Here is a 19,470-nt window from a genome sequence, read left to right as displayed (position 1 = left end):
CGAAAGGTCTTTATTACAAAATGATTTCAACACACATCTGGGTTGTAAGTTTTAATGACAGCAGAAGATCATTTAAAAATCTACAATTTGTTCCATTTTATAAAAACTACTTTTTGTAAAGCTGTGTTTAAATACATACAGTGGTGCTTGAAAGTTTGTGAACCCTTTAGAATTTTCTATATTTCTGCATAAATATGACCTAAAACATCATCAGATTTTCACACAAGTCCTAAAAGTAGATAAAGAGAACCCAGTTAAACAAATGAGACAAAAATATTATACTCGGTCATTTATTTATTGAGGAAAATGATCCAATATTACATATCTGTGAGTGGCAAAAGTATGTGAACCTCTAGGATTAGCAGTTAATTTGAAGGTGAAATTAGAGTCAGGTGTTTTCAGTCAATGGGACGACAATCAGGTGTGAGTGGGCACCCTGTTTTATTTAAAGAACAGGGATCTATCAAAGTCTGATCTTCACAACACACGTTTGTAGAAGTGTATCATGGCACGAACAAAGGAGATTTCTGAGGACCTCAGAAAAAGCGTTGTTGATGGTCATCAGGCTGGAAAAGGTTACAAAACCATCTCTAAAGAGTTTGGACTCCACCAATCCACAGTCAGACAGATTGTGTACAAATGGAGGAAATTCAAGAGCACTGTTACCCTCCCCAGGAGTGGTCGACCAACAAAGATCACTCCAAGAGCAAGGCGTGTAATAGTCGGCGAGGTCACAAAGGACCCCAGGGTAACTTCTAAGCAACTGAAGGCCTCTCTCACATTGGCTAATGTTAATGTTCATGAGCCCACCATCAGGAGAACACTGAACAACAATGGTGTGCATGGCAAGGTTGCAAGGAGAAAGCCACTGCTCTCCAAAAAGAACATTGCTGCTCATCTGCAGTTTGCTAAAAAGATCATGTGGACAAGCCAGAAGGCTTTTGGAAAAATGTTTTGTGGATGGATGAGACCAAAATAGAACTTTTTGGTTTAAATGAGAAGCGTTATGTTTGGAGAAAGGAAAACACTGCATTCCAGCATAAGAACCTTATCCCATCTGTGAAACATGGTGGTGGTAGTATCATGGTTTGGGCCTGTTTTGCTGCATCTGGGCCAGGACGGCTTGCCATCATTGATGGAGCAATGAATTCTGAATTATACCAGCGAATTCTAAAGGAAAATGTCAGGACATCTGTCCATGAACTGAATCTCAAGAGAAGGTGGGTCATGCAGCAAGACAACGACCCTAAGCACACAAGTCGTTCTACCAAAGAATGGTTAAAGAAGAATAAAGTGAATGTTTTGGAATGGCCAAGTCAAAGTCCTGACCTTAATCCAATGGAAATGTTGTGGAAGGACCTGAAGCGAGCAGTTCATGTGAGGAAACCCACCAACATCCCAGAGTTGAAGCTGTTCTGTACGGAGGAACGGGCTAAAATTCCTCCAGGCCGGTGTGCAGGACTGATCAACAGTTACCGCAAACTTTTAGTTGCAGTTATTGCTGCACAAGGGGGTCACACCAGATACTGAAAGCAAAGGTTCACATACTTTTGCCACTCACAGATATGTAACATTGGATCATTTTCCTCAATAAATAAATGACCAAGTATAATATTTTTGTCTCATTTGTTTAACTGGGTTCTCTTTATCTACTTTTAGGACTTGTGTGAAAATCCGATGTTGTTTTAGGTCATATTTATGCAGAAATATAGAAAATTCTAAAGGGTTCACAAACTTTCAAGCACCACTGTAAATGAAAACAAGTAAACTTTCATCATAAAACTACCACCATCATCATCATCATCATCATCAAAGGGGTTATTTTTCTCCAGACAGGACCCGTAGGGGATGATGGTCTGTGGTATGTCTCTCTCTGCTGGTTCATAAACGCATTACAGCAAATCTGAGGCTCAGTGTTTAAAAGGGAACTGAAGTCATTTTTAAACTTGCTTTATTTCTTAATTAACACGTTATTCAATTACATTTTCGGTTTTAGTAACCTTATATCATGACTTGTATTAGCAATTAAATATATTATACTTATCGGCCTATTCGGTTTTTAGCCACGTTGAATTTAGTTCGTTTGGTCCATGGCGGGCGTCGCTTATCCGCGCGATCTTCACGAGACATGTGCGAGACTTCGAAACGTGACGTGTCAGTCAGGTGTCAGCGCCGCCATTTTGAAAACTGATGAAATATCGCACAAAAGCAAGTTTAAATGACGATTACTGCCTACTTTTTTCAAACTTTCCTGATTGCCATCAAAAACAAACAAAACTTCCAGCTTGATCACGTCAGCATTCGAAAGAGGGCGCGCACGTCTTTTGGCAACCCCCGTGCCCGAAATCGCTCCCTACTCACTATATAGTGAGGACGCCATTTTGTAGTGCTATCCGAAACCTTAGTGAGGATTATTTACACCCTATACAGTGCTGAGCGTAAATGAGTACACCCGCTTTGAAAAGTAACATTTTAAACAATATCTCAATGAACACAAACAATTTCCAAAATGTTGACAAGTTTAATATAACATCTGTTTAACTTATAACGGGAAAGTAAGGTTAATAATATAAACTTAGATTACACATTTTTCAGTTTTCCTCAAATTAGGGTGGTGCAAAAATGAGTACACCCCACAACATCTAGTACTTTGTATGGCCTCCATGATTTTTAATGACTGCACCAAGTCTTCTAGGCATGGAATGAACAAGTTGGCGACATTTTGCAACATCAATCTTTTTCCATTCTTCAACAACGACCTCTTTTAGTGACTGGATGCTGGATGGAGAGTGATGCTCAACTCGTCTCTTCAGAATTCCCCAAGAAAATAAATTTCTTTCCACCACAAAAGGTGAAGGCTACAAGATCAGCAAAGCTTTACTTATCAGTCAGAATACTGTAGCAAAAATGTAAGAAAGATGGAACTGCAACCATCTCACAGAGACGTCCACGGAAGTTAACACCTCGACAGGAGCATCTTCTGATGAGAAGGGTCGAAGAAAATCGGCATGCAAGTTCACTGCAGTTATCTAAAGAAGTAGAAACTCAAACTGGGGTGACTATTTCCTGTGACACAATACGGCGTACACTGCAGAGGAATGGCATGCATGGATGCCGTCCACGAAAGAAGCCTCTCCTAAAGCCCAGGCACAAAAAGCCCACCTAGAGTTTGCCAGGGCCCATGCTGACAAAGATGAAGACTACTGGGACTCTATACTCTGGAGCGATGAGACCAAGATAAATGTTTTTGGAACTGATGGCTTCAAAACTGTATGGCGTCACAAAGGTGAGGAATACAAAGAAAAATGCATGGTGCCTACAGTGAAACATGGTGGTGGCAGTGTCCTTATGTGGGGCTGCATGAGTGCTGCTGGTGTCGGGGAGCTGCATTTCAATGATGGCATCATGAATTCACAGACGTATTGCTCTATACTGAAAGAGAAGATGCTACCATCACGTCGTGCACGTTTCCAACATGACTAAACACACATCTAAGGCCACTGTTGGATTTCTGAAGAAGAACAGGGTGAAAGTGATTCAGTGGCCAAGTATGTCTCCTGATCTGAACCCAATCGAACACCTACAGGGAATTCTGAAGAGACAAGTTGAGCATCACTCTCCATCCAGCATCCAGTCACTAAAAGAGGTCGTTGTTGAAGAATGGAAAAAGATTGATGTTGCAAAATGTCGCCAACTTGTTCATTCCATGCCTAGAAGACTTGGTGCAGTCATTAAAAATCATGGAGGCCATACAAAGTACTAGATGTTGTGGGGTGTACTCATTTTTGCACCACCCTAATTTGAGGAAAACTGAAAAATGTGTAATCTAAGTTTATATTATTAACCTTACTTTCCCGTTATAAGTTAAACAGATGTTATATTAAACTTGTCAACATTTTGGAAATTGTTTGTGTTCATTGAGATATTGTTTAAAATGTTACTTTTCAAAGCGGGTGTACTCATTTACGCTCAGCACTGTATAGTGCTATCCCAGATTACGGACTGGGCCAGTGGGGCTGGCGCCCAGGGGCCCAGGGGGGCCCATAGCGATGCCGATGCCAATTGTGACATCAGAGGGCCTCTATTCTCTAGGATCTTATGACTACTTACACTGTTATAGGGCATATCTGAAGAAAACAGAGAGGGAAGGGGTGGGTTGGTGGGCGGCGGGGGACGGCAATCAGAGGGCCCCTGGCCCTGCTGTAGTGCCTCTCGTGAAAACTCCTGAGGCCATAACGTCTGCCAACTAGGGGTTCAAGGAAATAGGGGGAAATGCTTTCAGAGGATCCTATGATTATGAAAGCCCCTGCTAAGGGTCGTGACTTCTGGCTATCTGGGGGCCCTAGAGAGAGCCCTGACGGGAAAGTGTACTGTTAAGAGTAGCACCAAATTCTGGGCCCTATGGACCTAGCTCAAATGGACCCCCCCCCCCACAAAAAAAAAAAAAAAAAAAAAACTGACTCCCTATGGGGCCCCCCGATATGTAGGGCCCTGGTGACTGAGTCCCACTTTCCCCCCTACTTCGACGCCCCTGAAGAGAGCCCTCTGATTACAAACGTCCTTACAAAGGGCCTCTGATTTACCAAGGGTTTTGGTGTTGGTTTTTGTTCCTTACTTCATGTCATGTCATAGGCAGATAACAACATGCCTTGTGTGCCTCACGCCGGGGACACATACACGCGAATTTGGCAAAGCGAGGCGAAATTCGCCATTCATTCCTATGAGGGAAGCAAAGTGGGGCGAAGGCAAGCGAACAGGGCGAAGCGAAGTGAAAATATTTGGCCAAGTTTAATATTATGCAAATGAGGAGCGAATTCGCCTGTGGCGGCCAATCAAATCAACAACATAAATGGTTTAATCGATTTGATTTGCCGCTACGACCTCAAAGCCGTTGTAAGGACTAGTGCATTTTCAGTGAGAAATTTCGGAAGTCTAAGTGAAAATCTAATATCGATTTTCCAATGGACTGACCAGAAGGGGCGGAGACTTGGGCTCTCTCTCTCTCTCTATATATATATATATATATATAGGCACCCTGCTTCAGTACTCCTCACAACGTTCTGACCGTTCAGCTTGACAACTTGCTCTGTGTTCAGCCTGTTCAACCAGACTTGTTCAGCAGTTTAGCATCCAACTGCCTTTTTAAAGGCTTATATCCATTTATATATTATATTACACATCACTGCACATTCAAAAGGTTCAAGCCTTTGTAAAAGGCTAGTGCATTTCCAACAGCCTTTGTGAAGGCTCATTGTCTTTAATTATATTATATTTCATTATATTATATATTATATTACTAGAAACAACACTGCACCTTCAAAGGTTCAAAGCCTTTTTAAAGGCTCATTGCCTTTAATTATTGTATTGCGTGTGCGTATGTGTGTGTATATTATTATTATAATCAGTTGTGAGAAATTTAGGAAGTCCCAGTGAAAATCCAATAACACTCCCACATTACACTTGGCATCAGTAATATGGATTGCAAACAAAAAAGTGGGGCTTCAAAACGAAAAGCCAAAAAAATTAGGGAGGCAAAGCAGGCCGATTTTTAAAAAAAAATGTGCCTCTGATTTCTAACTTTTTCGACAAGCCTCAAGATTAAAGTATTGATAATGTCATCAGTGGCCCAAGTTGTAGCAATGAAGAGATCACTACTGGCTTGATCATACAGGAGCCCTCACAGACCCAATCAAGCATAGACCCGACCTGTCAGGCTCAGGCCTCAGGCCCACAATCAGACCAGGCATCGCCTGAGAAAGTGTTTCCAAGTGAGGAGGAGTGCACAGAGCCCAGTTTCACACCAGAAGCTTGGGACTCCAACTCCAGTTGTGAAACACTTAATGACCCTGCTTTACGGCCAAATACCACAACCGACCAAGACTGCACTCTTGTTAGTACAGGAGACTCACTGTCAGACCAGGCATCGCCTGAGAAAGTCTTGTCAAGTCAGAAGGGGTACACCGAGACCAGTATCACACCAGAAGCTGGGGGCTCAAACTCCTGGTGTGAAACAGATAATGACCCTGCTTTATGGCCAAGTTCCATTACTGAACAAGCCAAGTCGATTCTGGTTAGTAGAGGAGCAGCTGTTTTTCAAAATCGAAGTGAAAAGTACCCTGCCTCAAGTAGGGATAGGACAATGGGGGGCATGACTAGGAGTTTCACAAATTCCTTACTCAAATGTTCTCTACCTAATGGCTAATCTGTGACTAGGCAGTGGCTACTTTACTCCCCTTCAACTGGTTGCATCTTTTGTTTTGCTTGCAAGCTATTTTCAAGTAAGCACAATGCATTTGTCCACGGGTTTTCTGATTGGAAACATTCTGAGCGTATCGGTGAGCATGAGAGGAGTGAGGAGCATAGGGCTTGCATGCTAGCATTACACAATCGCTCCAAAAACACAGGAAAAGTTGATTCTGATCTTGTCAAACAAATGGATGCAGAGAGGCAATACTGGCAGGAAGTTTTGAAAAGAGTTGTTGCTGTAATCCAGTTTTTGGGGGAGAGGGGCCTTGCTTTCAGGGGAGACGATGAGCAGCTGGGATCACCTCACAATGGTAATTTCTTGGGCATTGTCGAACTGTTGGCCAAATTTGACCCTTTTCTAGCCGACCATCTCCAAAGGTTTGGAGGCAAGGGCAAAGGCTCTGTGTCCTCTCTCATATCAACAATCTGTGAGGAATTTATCCACTTAATGGGAGAAAGAACAAAGGAAGCAATTATCAGCGAGATTAAAGAGTCCAAATACTTTTCTGTTATAGTTGACTCCACTCCAGACCTTGCTCATGTGGACCAACTCACTTTTATTTTCAGGTTTGTAAATAATGGTGGAGAAGTAGTTGAGAGTTTTCTGGCTTTTGAGCCTATTGGAAATCATAGTGGGAGCAATTTGGCTGAGTGTGTTGTTGCTATGATGGAGAACCTGGGCCTAGACTTAACTAACTGTAGAGGCCAGTCTTATGACAATGCAAGTAATATGTCAGGAAAGTACAATGGAGTCCAAGCTCATTTGAAAAGAATAAACCCATTAATTCGTTATGTCCCCTGTGCAACACATTCGTTGAATTTAGTTGGTGTCAATGCTGTTGACAGTTGCCCAGAAGCTGGCCGTTTCTTTGACTTTGTGCAATCACTATACACATTTTGTACCTCGTCAACACACAGGTGGGGAAAGGTGTTTTGTGATACAGATGTGAAACTCACATTGAAATCGTTGTCAGGTACTCGCTGGAGTTCAAGAGCAGAATCCACAAAGGCTCTTTGGAAATATTATCCACAATCACGACCGGATCACCACACAGGCTTCATATTAGAGCTCTGCACTCCCGCGGGAGTCCCGCGGGACCCGCGGGACCCGCCGCAAAGCAGTGCGGCGCGGGACAAATTTTGAAAGCTCATTGCGGGCGGGAGCGGGAGTGCACAATGCGGGCGCGGGCGGACGGGAGCGGTGATAAGCTGCAGTCCCGCTAACTAAAAATGTGTTTAAAATAAAATTTATAAATTATTAATTTATGTCTATCATATATAATTTGTGCTGGATATTTTATTTGGCATTAATAAAAACATTTTAAGATGCCTAAATTTGCAGAGAGAGTCAGATTGCCATTGATCACCCTAACGGGCAATCCTTTGATCACTCTAATGACTCGCCGTTCACACCCAGCCTCCAGTGACCCACACTAACATGATGCCTCAATGACACCTTAGATGAGCTGGTCATCAGAATTCTGATTCTGATCCAGGAGAGGATAAATATCTCTCGTACGTTTCCGATTCCTTTCCTCTTCCGTGTTTGAGATCTCCGATCATGGCAGAAGAGCAGAGCTCCTCTACTGAAGCTCATAGTGCTTCAGAAGTAAGTGCTGCTTTAAAAAGAGGTACATTTACCGTTAAAAAGTCAAGAGTCCTGAAATCGGACATTTGGAAATCATTCTCACTCGTGTACGACGCGGAGGGAAATCAGCTGCCCTTTGCTTGCTGTGATAAGTGCCAAAAGGTTCTGACATACTAGGATATTCTAGTTAGAAATGCTTTACAAATGTAAATTGGGTTAGCCTAATGTTTTGTATGGCTGAACAATAAATATACCAAATTTCCACTTGGAATTATGTGCTCGCCTGTCTTTTTTTATTGTTTATTATTATTATTATTAGAGACACTGACGAAGGCAACAGCCGAAACGTTTGTCTCCTTCTGCTGCTAAAAACAACTGAAAAGAGATGTAACTAAAAGAATAAGTTCAAGAGTGCGATCCATCTCTCCTTTCACACTAATTATTTATAGGAGACGCACCACGGGAGAGCGCATACTTAAATGATTAGCCTACTTAAATAATTATTATTATTATTAGGTCTACATGTTGCCATTTCAACATTCCGAATTCAGAAACAAGGTAAATAATAACAAACGTGAACGTGAGCTGTAGATATTTATGCTCAAATCCACTCAAAGTAGGGGGCGGGGCACCATCACGCTGTGTCAAGACAAGAACTTTCCTGAGAAATAATGCGAACGTCTGCATCATGCGGGATTGAAAATCATAATTCTTTGCGGGAGCGGGCGGGAGCAGGACTGCACAATGCGGGCGCAGGCAGGACTGAAAAATCCGACCCGCGCAGACCTCTACTTCATATGGCTTCAGCCTAGGGGCCCCCACGCCCCCTGCCTCGCAGGGGGGCCCCCAATTAGTCAAAAGAAAAAAAACCCTTCATATTCATTGGCTCAAAATGAATATTTAAATAAACGGACGCTGATTGCCTTCCATATATAAACGTTAGACGTCACGCATGACGTCACTCCACAGTTGAACAGTGAACATGTGTGACAGAAAATACGAGAGCGGTGCTCAAAAGCGCAAGGCGCAACGGCAAAAAGCCCAAAGTGACAAAGCTCTATTGAGCAATATACCAAAACTAACAGGGTTTTTTAAACCCAATGAAACCCAACTGGCAAGTGCAAGTCATCATGACACTAGCGTAGCAAACGTTATGTTAGCTGCAGCCAGTAGTACTACTAGCTCTGGTGAGGGTGAAGGACCATCCCTTTCAGACCCCGTCCCATTTGTGGATGAATGTGCCACTGCCACTAGTTTCACAAACGCACACACACTCACTCCGATGACATTGACATGCATGATAGTTTCCTCCAAGCATCAACATCAAACATTTCACATCTAGATCCCCCCCTCTGTTTCTGGGACCGCAAGCTCATGCAATGTTAGCTTCTCTGACCAGCCTGTGATGTGTCTCTGGGATATTCTAGCCATGTCAATGCTAACTTAAATTCGGATCCAGAGTTTTGGGGCGAAATAGATGAACCTACTAGGAAATACTGGATAAAAATGGGACCTGATAAGTGCCGTAACAAAGACGCTGATAATGCAGCATCCGAAAGGATCCACAAGCAGCAGAAGAGGTATTTTTCGAAGTCTTTATTCATGAGGAAACTTGGCAATGGCGAACTTGTGCAGAGAGAGTGGCTCCTCTACTCTCCTTCAAAGGGTACAGTCTTCTGTTTTGCATGCAAATTATTCGGTACAAGCTGTCCGTTGACGTGTGGGTACAGTGGGGGGGGCCTACAGCAACTTGTAGCCTAGGGGGCCCTGGCCATGTTAATCCGGCCCTGTCCACAATTGAGAGAGAGGCACTGAACAATATTTCCAAAGATTCACAGGAGAAACGTGAAACTAGAAGCGAGGCCTCTGCACTCTGTGGCAAGCTGGACACCCTAGAGATAGCCTTCATGGCACACTTTTGGGATACAATACTGCAGCGGTTCCAAGCCACGGCTACACGGCTTGTCCTTTCACTTCGCGACTTTGTGGCAGAACAGAGAGACAATTTCGCCTTTTTTGAAGGGTCAGCTTTAAATGTTACCCATTCAGTCTCCCAAGACTACAGGCATGACCTCCAGCGCACAAAGAAGCGCAAACGTATGGCTGATGAAAGTGAAGAGCCAGGTGTTGAATTTAGTGGAAAAGAAAAGTTTCGGATTGAAACATCTCATCTCATTATCTGTAGCCGCTTTATCCTGTTCTACAGGGTCGCAGGCGAGCTGGAGCCTATCCCAGCTGACTACGGGCGAAAGGCGGGGTACACCCTGGACAAGTCACCAGGTCATCACAGGGCTGACACATAGACACAGACAACCATTCACACTCACATTCACACCTACGCTCAATTTAGAGTCACCAGTTAACCTAACCTGCATGTCTTTGGACTGTGGGGGAAACCGGAGCACCCGGAGGAAACCCACGCGGACACGGGGAGAACATGCAAACTCCGCACAGAAAGGCCCTCGCCGGCCACGGGGCTCGAACCCGGACCTTCTTGCTGTGAGGCGACAGCGCTAACCACTACACCACCGTGCCACCCGGATTGAAATATTCAATGTTCTAATTGACAAACTTGTGTCCTGTCTTAACCATCGGTTAACTGCATACACACACTCGACCAATCTTTTTCATGTTCTTTTCATGCCTGACAATATGTCCAACAGTGAGCTCCCTTCAAGGGCCAAATCACTTGCTGCAGCATATCCCACAGATTTGGACACGAGCCTGGCAGATGAACTTGTACAATACAAATCATTCATGTCAGAAAATCAAAAATGCCCAAGTACAATGCTGAAGACCATGGTGGATTTGGATCTACAGTCCACTTTTCCAAATGTCTACATAGCACTCAGACTTTTTTTTGACCCTGCCTATTACAAATTGTGAAGGGGAACGTTCATTCTCCAGACTGGCTCGTATTAAGAATGAACTCAGGATGACAATGTGCCAAAACCGCTTGAATTCACTTTCTCTTCTGGCAACTGAATCAGAGTTGGTCCGACAGCGTAACTTTGATGAATTAGTGGATGACTTTGCAAGAAGGAAGAGTAGGAAAAAAACTTATATAGCCTAGAATGAATTATTCCTTAGATACGGCTTAATTATTGACATATCCTAATCAGTTTCCTTGTTAACTTCTTGACACAATACATATATCTTTAATCACTAACATTGTATGCCTTAATGCAGGGGTCATCAAACTCCAGCCCGCGGGCCGACTCCGGCCCGCCACCCCCCTTTGACCGGCCCCCAAGCCCCTCTGCCCCCCACCACTTGAACCGGCCCTATGAGGCAATCCCCAAAAGTGGTCATGACCTATTTTTTTAAATTGCTTTTTGGCAAATAATAACATGTCTGCATCTTGTATTTTGTTGATTTTATCAATTAAATTTGATATTTAATTATAAAATGAACTATTCATATTTTCCGAATTTTCGTCATATGCTCGCGATCAAGCAGTGACAGGCAGCGCACGCGCAGAGAACTGTCAGTGTTCAGGACAGCAAAATGGCTAGCGGTCAGCGAAAAGCTGACAGAGAGTGCAGAGTTTTTAAAGAACAGTGGAACACCGATTATTTTTTTTGTTCAGTGTACCATAAGGACCGTGCAGTTTGTCTTGTATGTAAAGAAAGTGTGTCGGTTTTCAAAGAATATAATCTGCATCAGGCTGCTGTCCAAGCAAGTATGCATGCTTGCTGTGGCCGAGGAGGTGTGTCCTGACAGGAAGGATGCGCTCAACGCGGCGAGTCTCTCCGCACCTACTCCGACCAGGCGAACCGAAGATTTGGGGGACGACGTGTATGACCAGCTGAATGAGAAAGCGTCAGAATTTGAGTTTTTTGCTTTGGCCATGGATGAGAGCAATGACGTGCAGGACACAGCACAACTGCTGTGATCTATTGCTCATATTATTATAATTTCACTGTTTTTTTAAATGTATTTATTTTATAGGCCTATTTATTTGACCTTTATTAAGTGCTGCACACAATTATTATTAATATTATTAATAATATCAACAGGCCTACCTACAATTTATAATTTTCCACTCACCTTTGCCAGTGTCAATCACCTCAACTAGGCAGATGTTTCTTAGCTTGACAGCTTTGATGTTATTTTTATTAGAAAATAAATAAATGGAATATCTGTGGTATTTCAAATTAAAACAAAGTGTGAAGACTCGATTACTACTTTTGCAAACCACTAGTAAAGATAAACAAATATGTGCCAGGAATCAAGTGTTGATATAGTAGTGGGGGATATAGTCGTGTGGATAGCAGTATGGATATAGTAGTGGGGGATATAGTAGTGGGGGATATAGTCGTGTGGATAGTAGTATGGATATAGTAGTGGGGATATAGTAGTGGGGGGATATAGTAGTGGGGGGATATAGTCGTGTGGATAGTAGTATGGATATAGTAGTGGGGATATAGTAGTGGGGGATATAGTAGTGGGGGGATATAGTAGTGGGGGGATATAGTAGTGGGGATATAGTAGTGGGGGATATAGTCGTGGGGGGATATAGTAGTATGGATATAGTAGTGGGGGATATAGTCGTGTGGATATAGTAGTGGGGGATATAGTAGTATGGATATAGTAGTGGGGATATAGTAGTGGGGATATAGTAGTGGGGGATATAGTAGTGGGGGATATAGTAGTGGGGGATATAGTAGTGGGGGATATAGTAGTGGGGGATATAGTCGTGTGGGATATAGTCGTGTGGATAGTAGTATGGATATAGTAGTGGGGGATATAGTAGTGGGGGATATAGTCGTGTGGATAGTAGTATGGATATAGTAGTGGGGGATATAGTAGCGGGGATGGCTGTGCCAGGCTAGTAATCTCTACTACACAATGAGGCCTGCTGGTGGTCATATTTGTCTGGGTCATACAATTCTACGTTATATAGCTGACCCAACCCCGGCCCCCCATCACAGTCAGGAACGACAATGTGGCCCCCAGAGAAAAAAGTTTGGTGACCCCTGCCTTAATGTTCTAAACATACAGTATGTTCACGTCACTTTATTTACTTCATTCACATGTTGCCCTCTGCTAGTTTGCGACCTCAGTAGCCTTTGTGTGTGTGTGTGTGTGTGTGTGTGTGTGTGTGTGGGGGGGGGGGGGGGGGGGGGGGGGGGGGGGGGGCTTTGCGAACTCCTGGCCCCGGGGCCCAGACCCCCCATAATCCAGCCCTGGTATAGTGCACTCAAAGTATCCCACAATGCATCACGAAAAGTAGTGTACAACCGTTGGTCACTAACCAAAGCAATATATCCCATCATGCATTGCAGTCGCACTGAAAGAAATCAAATTAAAAGTCTCAGATGTGATTGAATAAAAGGCAGCGGCGAAGAAGAAAGAAAGGATACAGCCTTGATTTAAAAGAACTGAAAGCTGCAGGTGCTTTGTATTGATTAATGTGGGAAATGCGCTCAGTATAATATGGATTTATCACAAAAACACACGCATGGATTTATTATTTTGAAACCCACGTTTTAATTGTGCGACAGTAATGACGTAAATACCAGCGTGACGGACTAGTGTCCGAAAGCGTTTTTACATTTTACCAATGAGCTCGCTATATAGTCCTCTATACAGTAATTCCCTATACAGGGAGTAATGAACGAGTGAGCGATTTTGGACACAGGGAACGTTGGCAGATGTTGGTCACTTCTTTGATTTCCGCTGTACGTTTTACTTCCGTCCTACGATGTCTCGCACAGGTCTCAACGACTCTCGATTACGGCCATTGCTTTGACGTATGGACTGATATATTACAGAGCAGATTTCACACACTCAGAACTTGCTACAGCAGCGACAAAATAGCGATCAAACATGCATTCCGATATTTAATAAAATGAGAAATACAATCTTGATAATAAAACATTTGCCTTCAGTTCTCCTTTAAACACACCCTTGTTGACTTCCCCGATTTTAAAGGTGCGCTCTGTAAATGTTTATAAGTGGTTTTAGACCTTTAAAGAACAAAAATTTTAAGCAACACCGTTTAAAAAGGATCCAATAAATATTGCAAATTAACTGCTTTGGCTCGTTTCATTATTTCAAGTTCTGTTTGCATTTTTACGGCCCAGAAATGAGCTCCGCCTCCAGCAGGAACAGAGCTTCTTCCTGTGCAATCCTATAAAGGTGCCGTCTGTAAAGTTTAAAAATATTATTGAATCAAATAATAATTTGAACAATACATTTTAAAAAAAATAAGCATCCAGTAAGGATTTGGCCTTTCAAATTCCTGTGTGCATTTTTTTGACTCTGAAATTAGCCCCACCCCTGGATGGGGCAGAGCTTCTTAGCTCAGCTTGGGTTCTTCTTTGTTTTGTATTCTAGATTTACTTTAGTTGTTTGCCAAGGAGTCAAATCTTTTATTTGTCTCTTTTAGCTCAAGAGAGTTGATAGCTTGAAAAAATAAACCATTCTCCATTGGTAGTTTATTTTAAAAAGGGCGTGTCTGATTACCAGGTAGCTCTTGAGTCGTATGAAGTCGACGGTCATGAGTAAAGACTTGCTGGAGTTGCGGCTCAGCACCTGGATGCGTTCCACCAGGTCGGCACAGAACTGGTGACCTCCCTTCAGCACGCACAGAACCACGATGTCGTGGTCACCAAGATCGTCCACGATGTCGCGCGCCAGTCGCTCCGTCCTGCAACAAGACACCGATCACTCAACACTCACACTTTCCCTCGATTCTTAAGGGTCCAATGCACATGTTTGTGTAATGCATGCTGAGAATTGTAGTGCACGGCATTCAAGAACACAAACAACTCAGTTGACGCTCTGAGGCCAACACTTACAAAGCTGTGCGGGTGCTACGTGACCGAAACGTGATATATTTTACACTAAAGTGCTTATCTATCATTACCGGTCCATGATGACCCCATGTGGAATGTAGACGCAGTCCAGATCCTCGCTGTAATGCTTCGGATAGGTGAAAAGATCCAGACGGTACCCCGGCCAATCATCTGGGATCTATCAGTGAAAGAACATTAGCTGTAGTGACGTTTATATTCGTCACATATAACAGGGCTGTCTTTAGATTTATGTTTACACTCTTTCACATCACACACACCCTTGAAATAAAGTTCATCACGTCATGGCGGTCATTACTGGGATCCGGTAGAGCTCAAAAAAAAAAAAGTACAGGAGAAGGCAAATTTTATTTTCATGAAAATGTTAAGTTTGGCTATGAAGCGTCTTGGATAAATACAGCAACAGATTTATTCACTACTTTACTCTGGTCATGGTCACATGGATTAAATTGATAATTTTGGATATTTTCAGAGGAAAAAAAAAAAAAAGAGAACCAGCTAATGATCAGAAAATGTATAGTGAAAACAGGAGCGTATGGAATTATTCATTCAGAACAACAGTTAGAAGTGGGTTAATAATAATAATAAAAACTCCAGGCGTGTCTCTAATCTGGACTTTACAGCACCGAAAATCAACAATGTGCTGCTCCACCTTAAATAAAACCCAGAGTTATACCATGTCGCCTGCTGGTGGCGCTGTTTAGTCATTTTTATTAATGTACCCATGGGCATTAAGCATTCCAAATGCAGAGGAGCAAATAAATTTAATTAAAAATTACTTTCCACGTTGTGTTTGCGTATGTAATAAATTCATTGAATTCATGAATGTTGACTTCAGCAAATAATGAACCCTGAAACAAGGAAGTAAAGAGCAGTGTCTCTCCCCAGGGATTTCACATAGCATCCTGGGAAACTCTCATTCTGAAATGGCGTCAAAATCCACCCTGTATGTTTCGCAAATACATTCATATGAAATGTTCAGATTTAATTGATATATTTTAACATTGTTGTCGGTAATGGTGTTGAGAGCGCCAGCTCCAAACAAACTTCTAACACGGCTTGTCAGAACTACAACACCCAAGAACCACAGCGCCCTCCATCACCTGTTTGTTAGAATTACACCCATCACTGGTTTCCTGAGTCATCAGCCCTCGCTACTTAAGCACCTCTCACACTCTCAGTCAACGCAAAGTATTGTTCAGGGTTCAATTCCTGTTGTACCAAGCCTTTACCATCTGCCGGCTTTATTGCGTTTTCAAACCCGTTCTGGTATCTTTCTCGTCCTGCCTATATTACCCAGTTTATTGATTGACCGACCCTCGCCTGTCCCTTGACTTTGATTCTCGTCTAGCGTTTTGGCTTCGTTTCCAGTTTGCTTTCCCCGTTCTCCCCTACACATACAGCCATAAGTACCCGCACCCTGACAACTATAAAAATGTACCAAAGTATAACAAAAGTTTCGGATGACCTACACTGACAACGAGGTACCTACAGTTTTGGTTCGAGGAACGACATGCGACCTTTGACCTGAATTTCCATGTGGTTACGATGTCAATTTCCTGTTGATATTTATTGGTAAACTACAAAACGAGAAATTAATACAAACAACAATGAACAAAATGTCTCATCATCTCATCTCCTCTAGCCGCTTTATCCTGTTCTACAGGGTCGCAGGCAAGCTGGAGCCTATCCCAGCTGACTACAGGCGAAAGGCGGGGTAGACACAGACAACCATTCACACCTACGGTCAATTTAGAGTCACCAGTTAACCTAACCTGCATGTCTTTGGAAACCCACGCGGACACGGGGAGAACATGCAAACTCCACACAGAAAGGCCCTTGCCGGCCACGGGGCTTGAACCCGGACCTTCTTACTGTGAGGCGACAGTGCTAACCACTACACCACCGTGCCGCCCCCATATATTTATATAAAAGATATTTTGGACTAAATATAAGTCTATGGAAAACACATTTTAAATAAAAACGGTGTCGATAACTGTGGACAAAGCTGTCGATAACTGTGGAACGGTGTCGATAATGGTGGAACGGTGTCGACAACTGTGGACAAAGCTGTTGATAACTGCAGACACAAGGGCTCAATAATGACCGCGGACACAAGGTCTCGATGACCGCGGACACAAGCTCTTGATAACTGCGAACAAAAGGTCTCGATGGCCGCGGACACAAGCTCTCGATGGCCGCGGACACAAGGTCTCGATAACCGCGGACACAAGGTCTGGATGACCGCGGACACAAGGTCTGGATGACCGCGGACACAAGGTCTGGATGACCGCGGACACAAGGTCTCGATAATTGCGAACACAAGGTCTCGATAATTGCGAACAAAAGCTCTCGATGACCGCGGACACAAGGTCTCGATAATTGCGAACAAAAGCTCTCGATGACCGCGGACACAAGCTCTCGATAATTGCGAACAAAAGCTCTCGATGACCGCGGACACAAGCTCTCGATAATTGCGAACAAAAGCTCTCGATGACCGCGGACACAAGCTCTCGATAATTGCGAACAAAAGCTCTCGATGACCGCGGACACAAGGTCTCGATAATTGCGAACAAAAGCTCTCGATGACCACGGACACAAGGTCTCGATAACCGCGGACACAAGGTCTCGATAATTGCGAACGAAAGCTCTCGATGACCGCGGACACAAGCTCTCGATAATTGCGAACAAAAGCTCTCGATGACCACGGACACAAGGTCTCGATAACCGCGGACACAAGGTCTCGATAATTGCGAACGAAAGCTCTCGATAATTGCGAACAAAAGCTCTCGATGACCGCAGACACAAGGTCTCGATAACCGCGGACACAAGCCCTCTATAATTGTGGAACGGTGTCGCGTGATCCGATACGCCAAGTAATCAGGAATCAACTCATTTTTCCCCAGTGGAAGTTTGAGCAATTATTCATGCACAATTTACGCATTGAAAGTCTTTTCTCCTTTTGCAACGGCCAAAAGATCACTAAGGTGTCGATAACTGTAGCCGCCGCTCTCCTTGGATTTGCTGAGGGATTTTTGTGCGCGTTAGTAACTTTAGTAGCCACAAAGTGCCAAGTTTCTAGTTTTAGACTGTATCTGCTGCTTGTCTTGTTTGGTTTCATTTTGAAGACTTTTGGCCCAAACTGAACTCCATGGAAACGGTTCAGTCGCCACATGGGAACGCCGGAGCTCGCGCGAGTGCCGTCACCGCGGAATCCGGATCAGGAGCTCACTTTGATCCGGATCAACTCAGTGCGTTTACTTTTTAAAATGAATGTAAAGCGCGTTATTCACAGAGAGGAGGATTTACAGGTCGGAGCTGAGCGGGGTTGTTGCTCCAGACCCGGATTAGAGCAGATCCACTGGCGGTGAAGCTCCACTCAGATGGATGGATGGATGGATGAATGAATGAAATCATTCTCTCAGAAAGAGGAGAAAACTCCAGATCATGTGTTTAAGGAGCAGAGTTGAAGTAAACAGGCTGTAAACACCGCAGGCTGAATGTTGCGCAACAAGAAAGAAAAGTCCTCCCAAGTTGTGAAACTTCTCCAACCGGATTCACTTTGATCACTTTTCTAACCGCAAACACGCGCGCGCTCGCCACACAAACACCGATTTCCGGTCTTATTTACCACGACGCCTCTGTGAGTCGGTGTGCTGAGCTTCTCCCTCGGCTGGGCCATGCTGCAGAGCTTCAGCTGTTTAACATCCCACAACACAAGGGACTAGAACAAAGCTCCTTTTCACTGTTGCGACAGCCAAACAGCTCCGCGCATGCGCAGACAAACAGGTCGAACAACTCTCCAAGAACCATCTTCTCTCAATCCCGACCCCTCACACACAATATTAAGGGTTCTCCAGTTTGTTTGTTTGTTTGTTCTTTGGAGAACCCTTAAAGACTCCATGTACAACCTTACAGCAGGGTTTATGTGACCCAGAGGCTTTTGGGGTCCCAGGAAAAATGCTGTAGAGAGTGTTTTAAGCAATAAATGTCACAAAACATCACGAAATGAAGCATAAATAAATAAACAAATGAAGCAGAACATAACTGATTAAAAATAAAGTACGGCACCGTACAGTAAAATGAAATGGAGCAGAAAATAAAACGAAGCAGAATAAAACACCTAACATGCATGTCTTTGGGGGAAACCGGAGCACCCGGAGGAAACCCACACAAACTCCGCACAGAAAGGCCCTCGCCAGCTACCGAGCTCGAACCCGGACCTTCTTGCTGTGAGGCGACAGCGCTAACCACTACACCACTGTGCCACCCATACAAAGGAGCAAATAAATTTAATTAAAAATTACTTTCCACGTTGTGTTTGCGTATGTAATAAATTCATTGAATTCATGAATGTTGACTTCAGCAAATAATGAACCCTGAAACAAGGAAGTAAAGAGCAGTGTCTCTCCCCAGGGATTTCACATAGCATCCTGGGAAACTCTCATTCTGAAATGGCGTCAAAATCCACCCTGTATGTTTCGCAAATACATTCTTGCTGTGAGGCGACAGCGCTAACCACTACACCACCGTACCACCCCTAATATACAGTGGTGCTTGAAAGTTTGTGAACCCTTTAGAATTTTCTATATTTCTGCATAAATATGACCTAAAACATCATCAGATTTTCACACAAGTCCTAAAAGTAGATAAAGAGAACCCAGTTAAACAAATGAGACAAAAATATTATACTCGGTCATTTATTTATTGAGGAAAATGATCCAATATTACAAATCTGTGAGAGGCAAAAGTATGTGAACCTCTAGGATTAGCAGTTAATTTGAAGGTGAAATTAGAGTCAGGTGTTTTCAATCA

At 43.5% G+C, this 19,470-nt stretch overlaps 1 protein-coding gene across 1 annotated transcript in view; it reads right to left on the bottom strand.

The window, feature by feature from the left end:
* prtfdc1b (phosphoribosyl transferase domain containing 1b) overlaps nucleotides 1-18,419 on the bottom strand; it is a 23,702-nt gene extending 5,283 nt beyond the window's left edge. The window contains exons 1-3 of the mRNA XM_060928189.1: nucleotides 18,287-18,419; nucleotides 14,709-14,815; nucleotides 14,306-14,489 (exon numbers count right to left, since the gene is read on the bottom strand). Coding sequence (XP_060784172.1) covers nucleotides 14,306-14,489; nucleotides 14,709-14,815; nucleotides 18,287-18,337 — 342 coding nt within the window. The 5' untranslated portion in view covers nucleotides 18,338-18,419. The remainder of the gene's footprint in view (nucleotides 1-14,305; nucleotides 14,490-14,708; nucleotides 14,816-18,286) is intronic.
* Between the last annotated feature and the right edge of the window lie 1,051 nt (nucleotides 18,420-19,470).

Source organism: Neoarius graeffei, chromosome 1 (assembly GCF_027579695.1).
Source record: "Neoarius graeffei isolate fNeoGra1 chromosome 1, fNeoGra1.pri, whole genome shotgun sequence".
NCBI classification, from domain to species: domain Eukaryota; kingdom Metazoa; phylum Chordata; class Actinopteri; order Siluriformes; family Ariidae; genus Neoarius; species Neoarius graeffei.
Note: the sequence above shows the minus strand (reverse complement) of the source record. Positions and strands in the feature narration are given on the sequence as shown.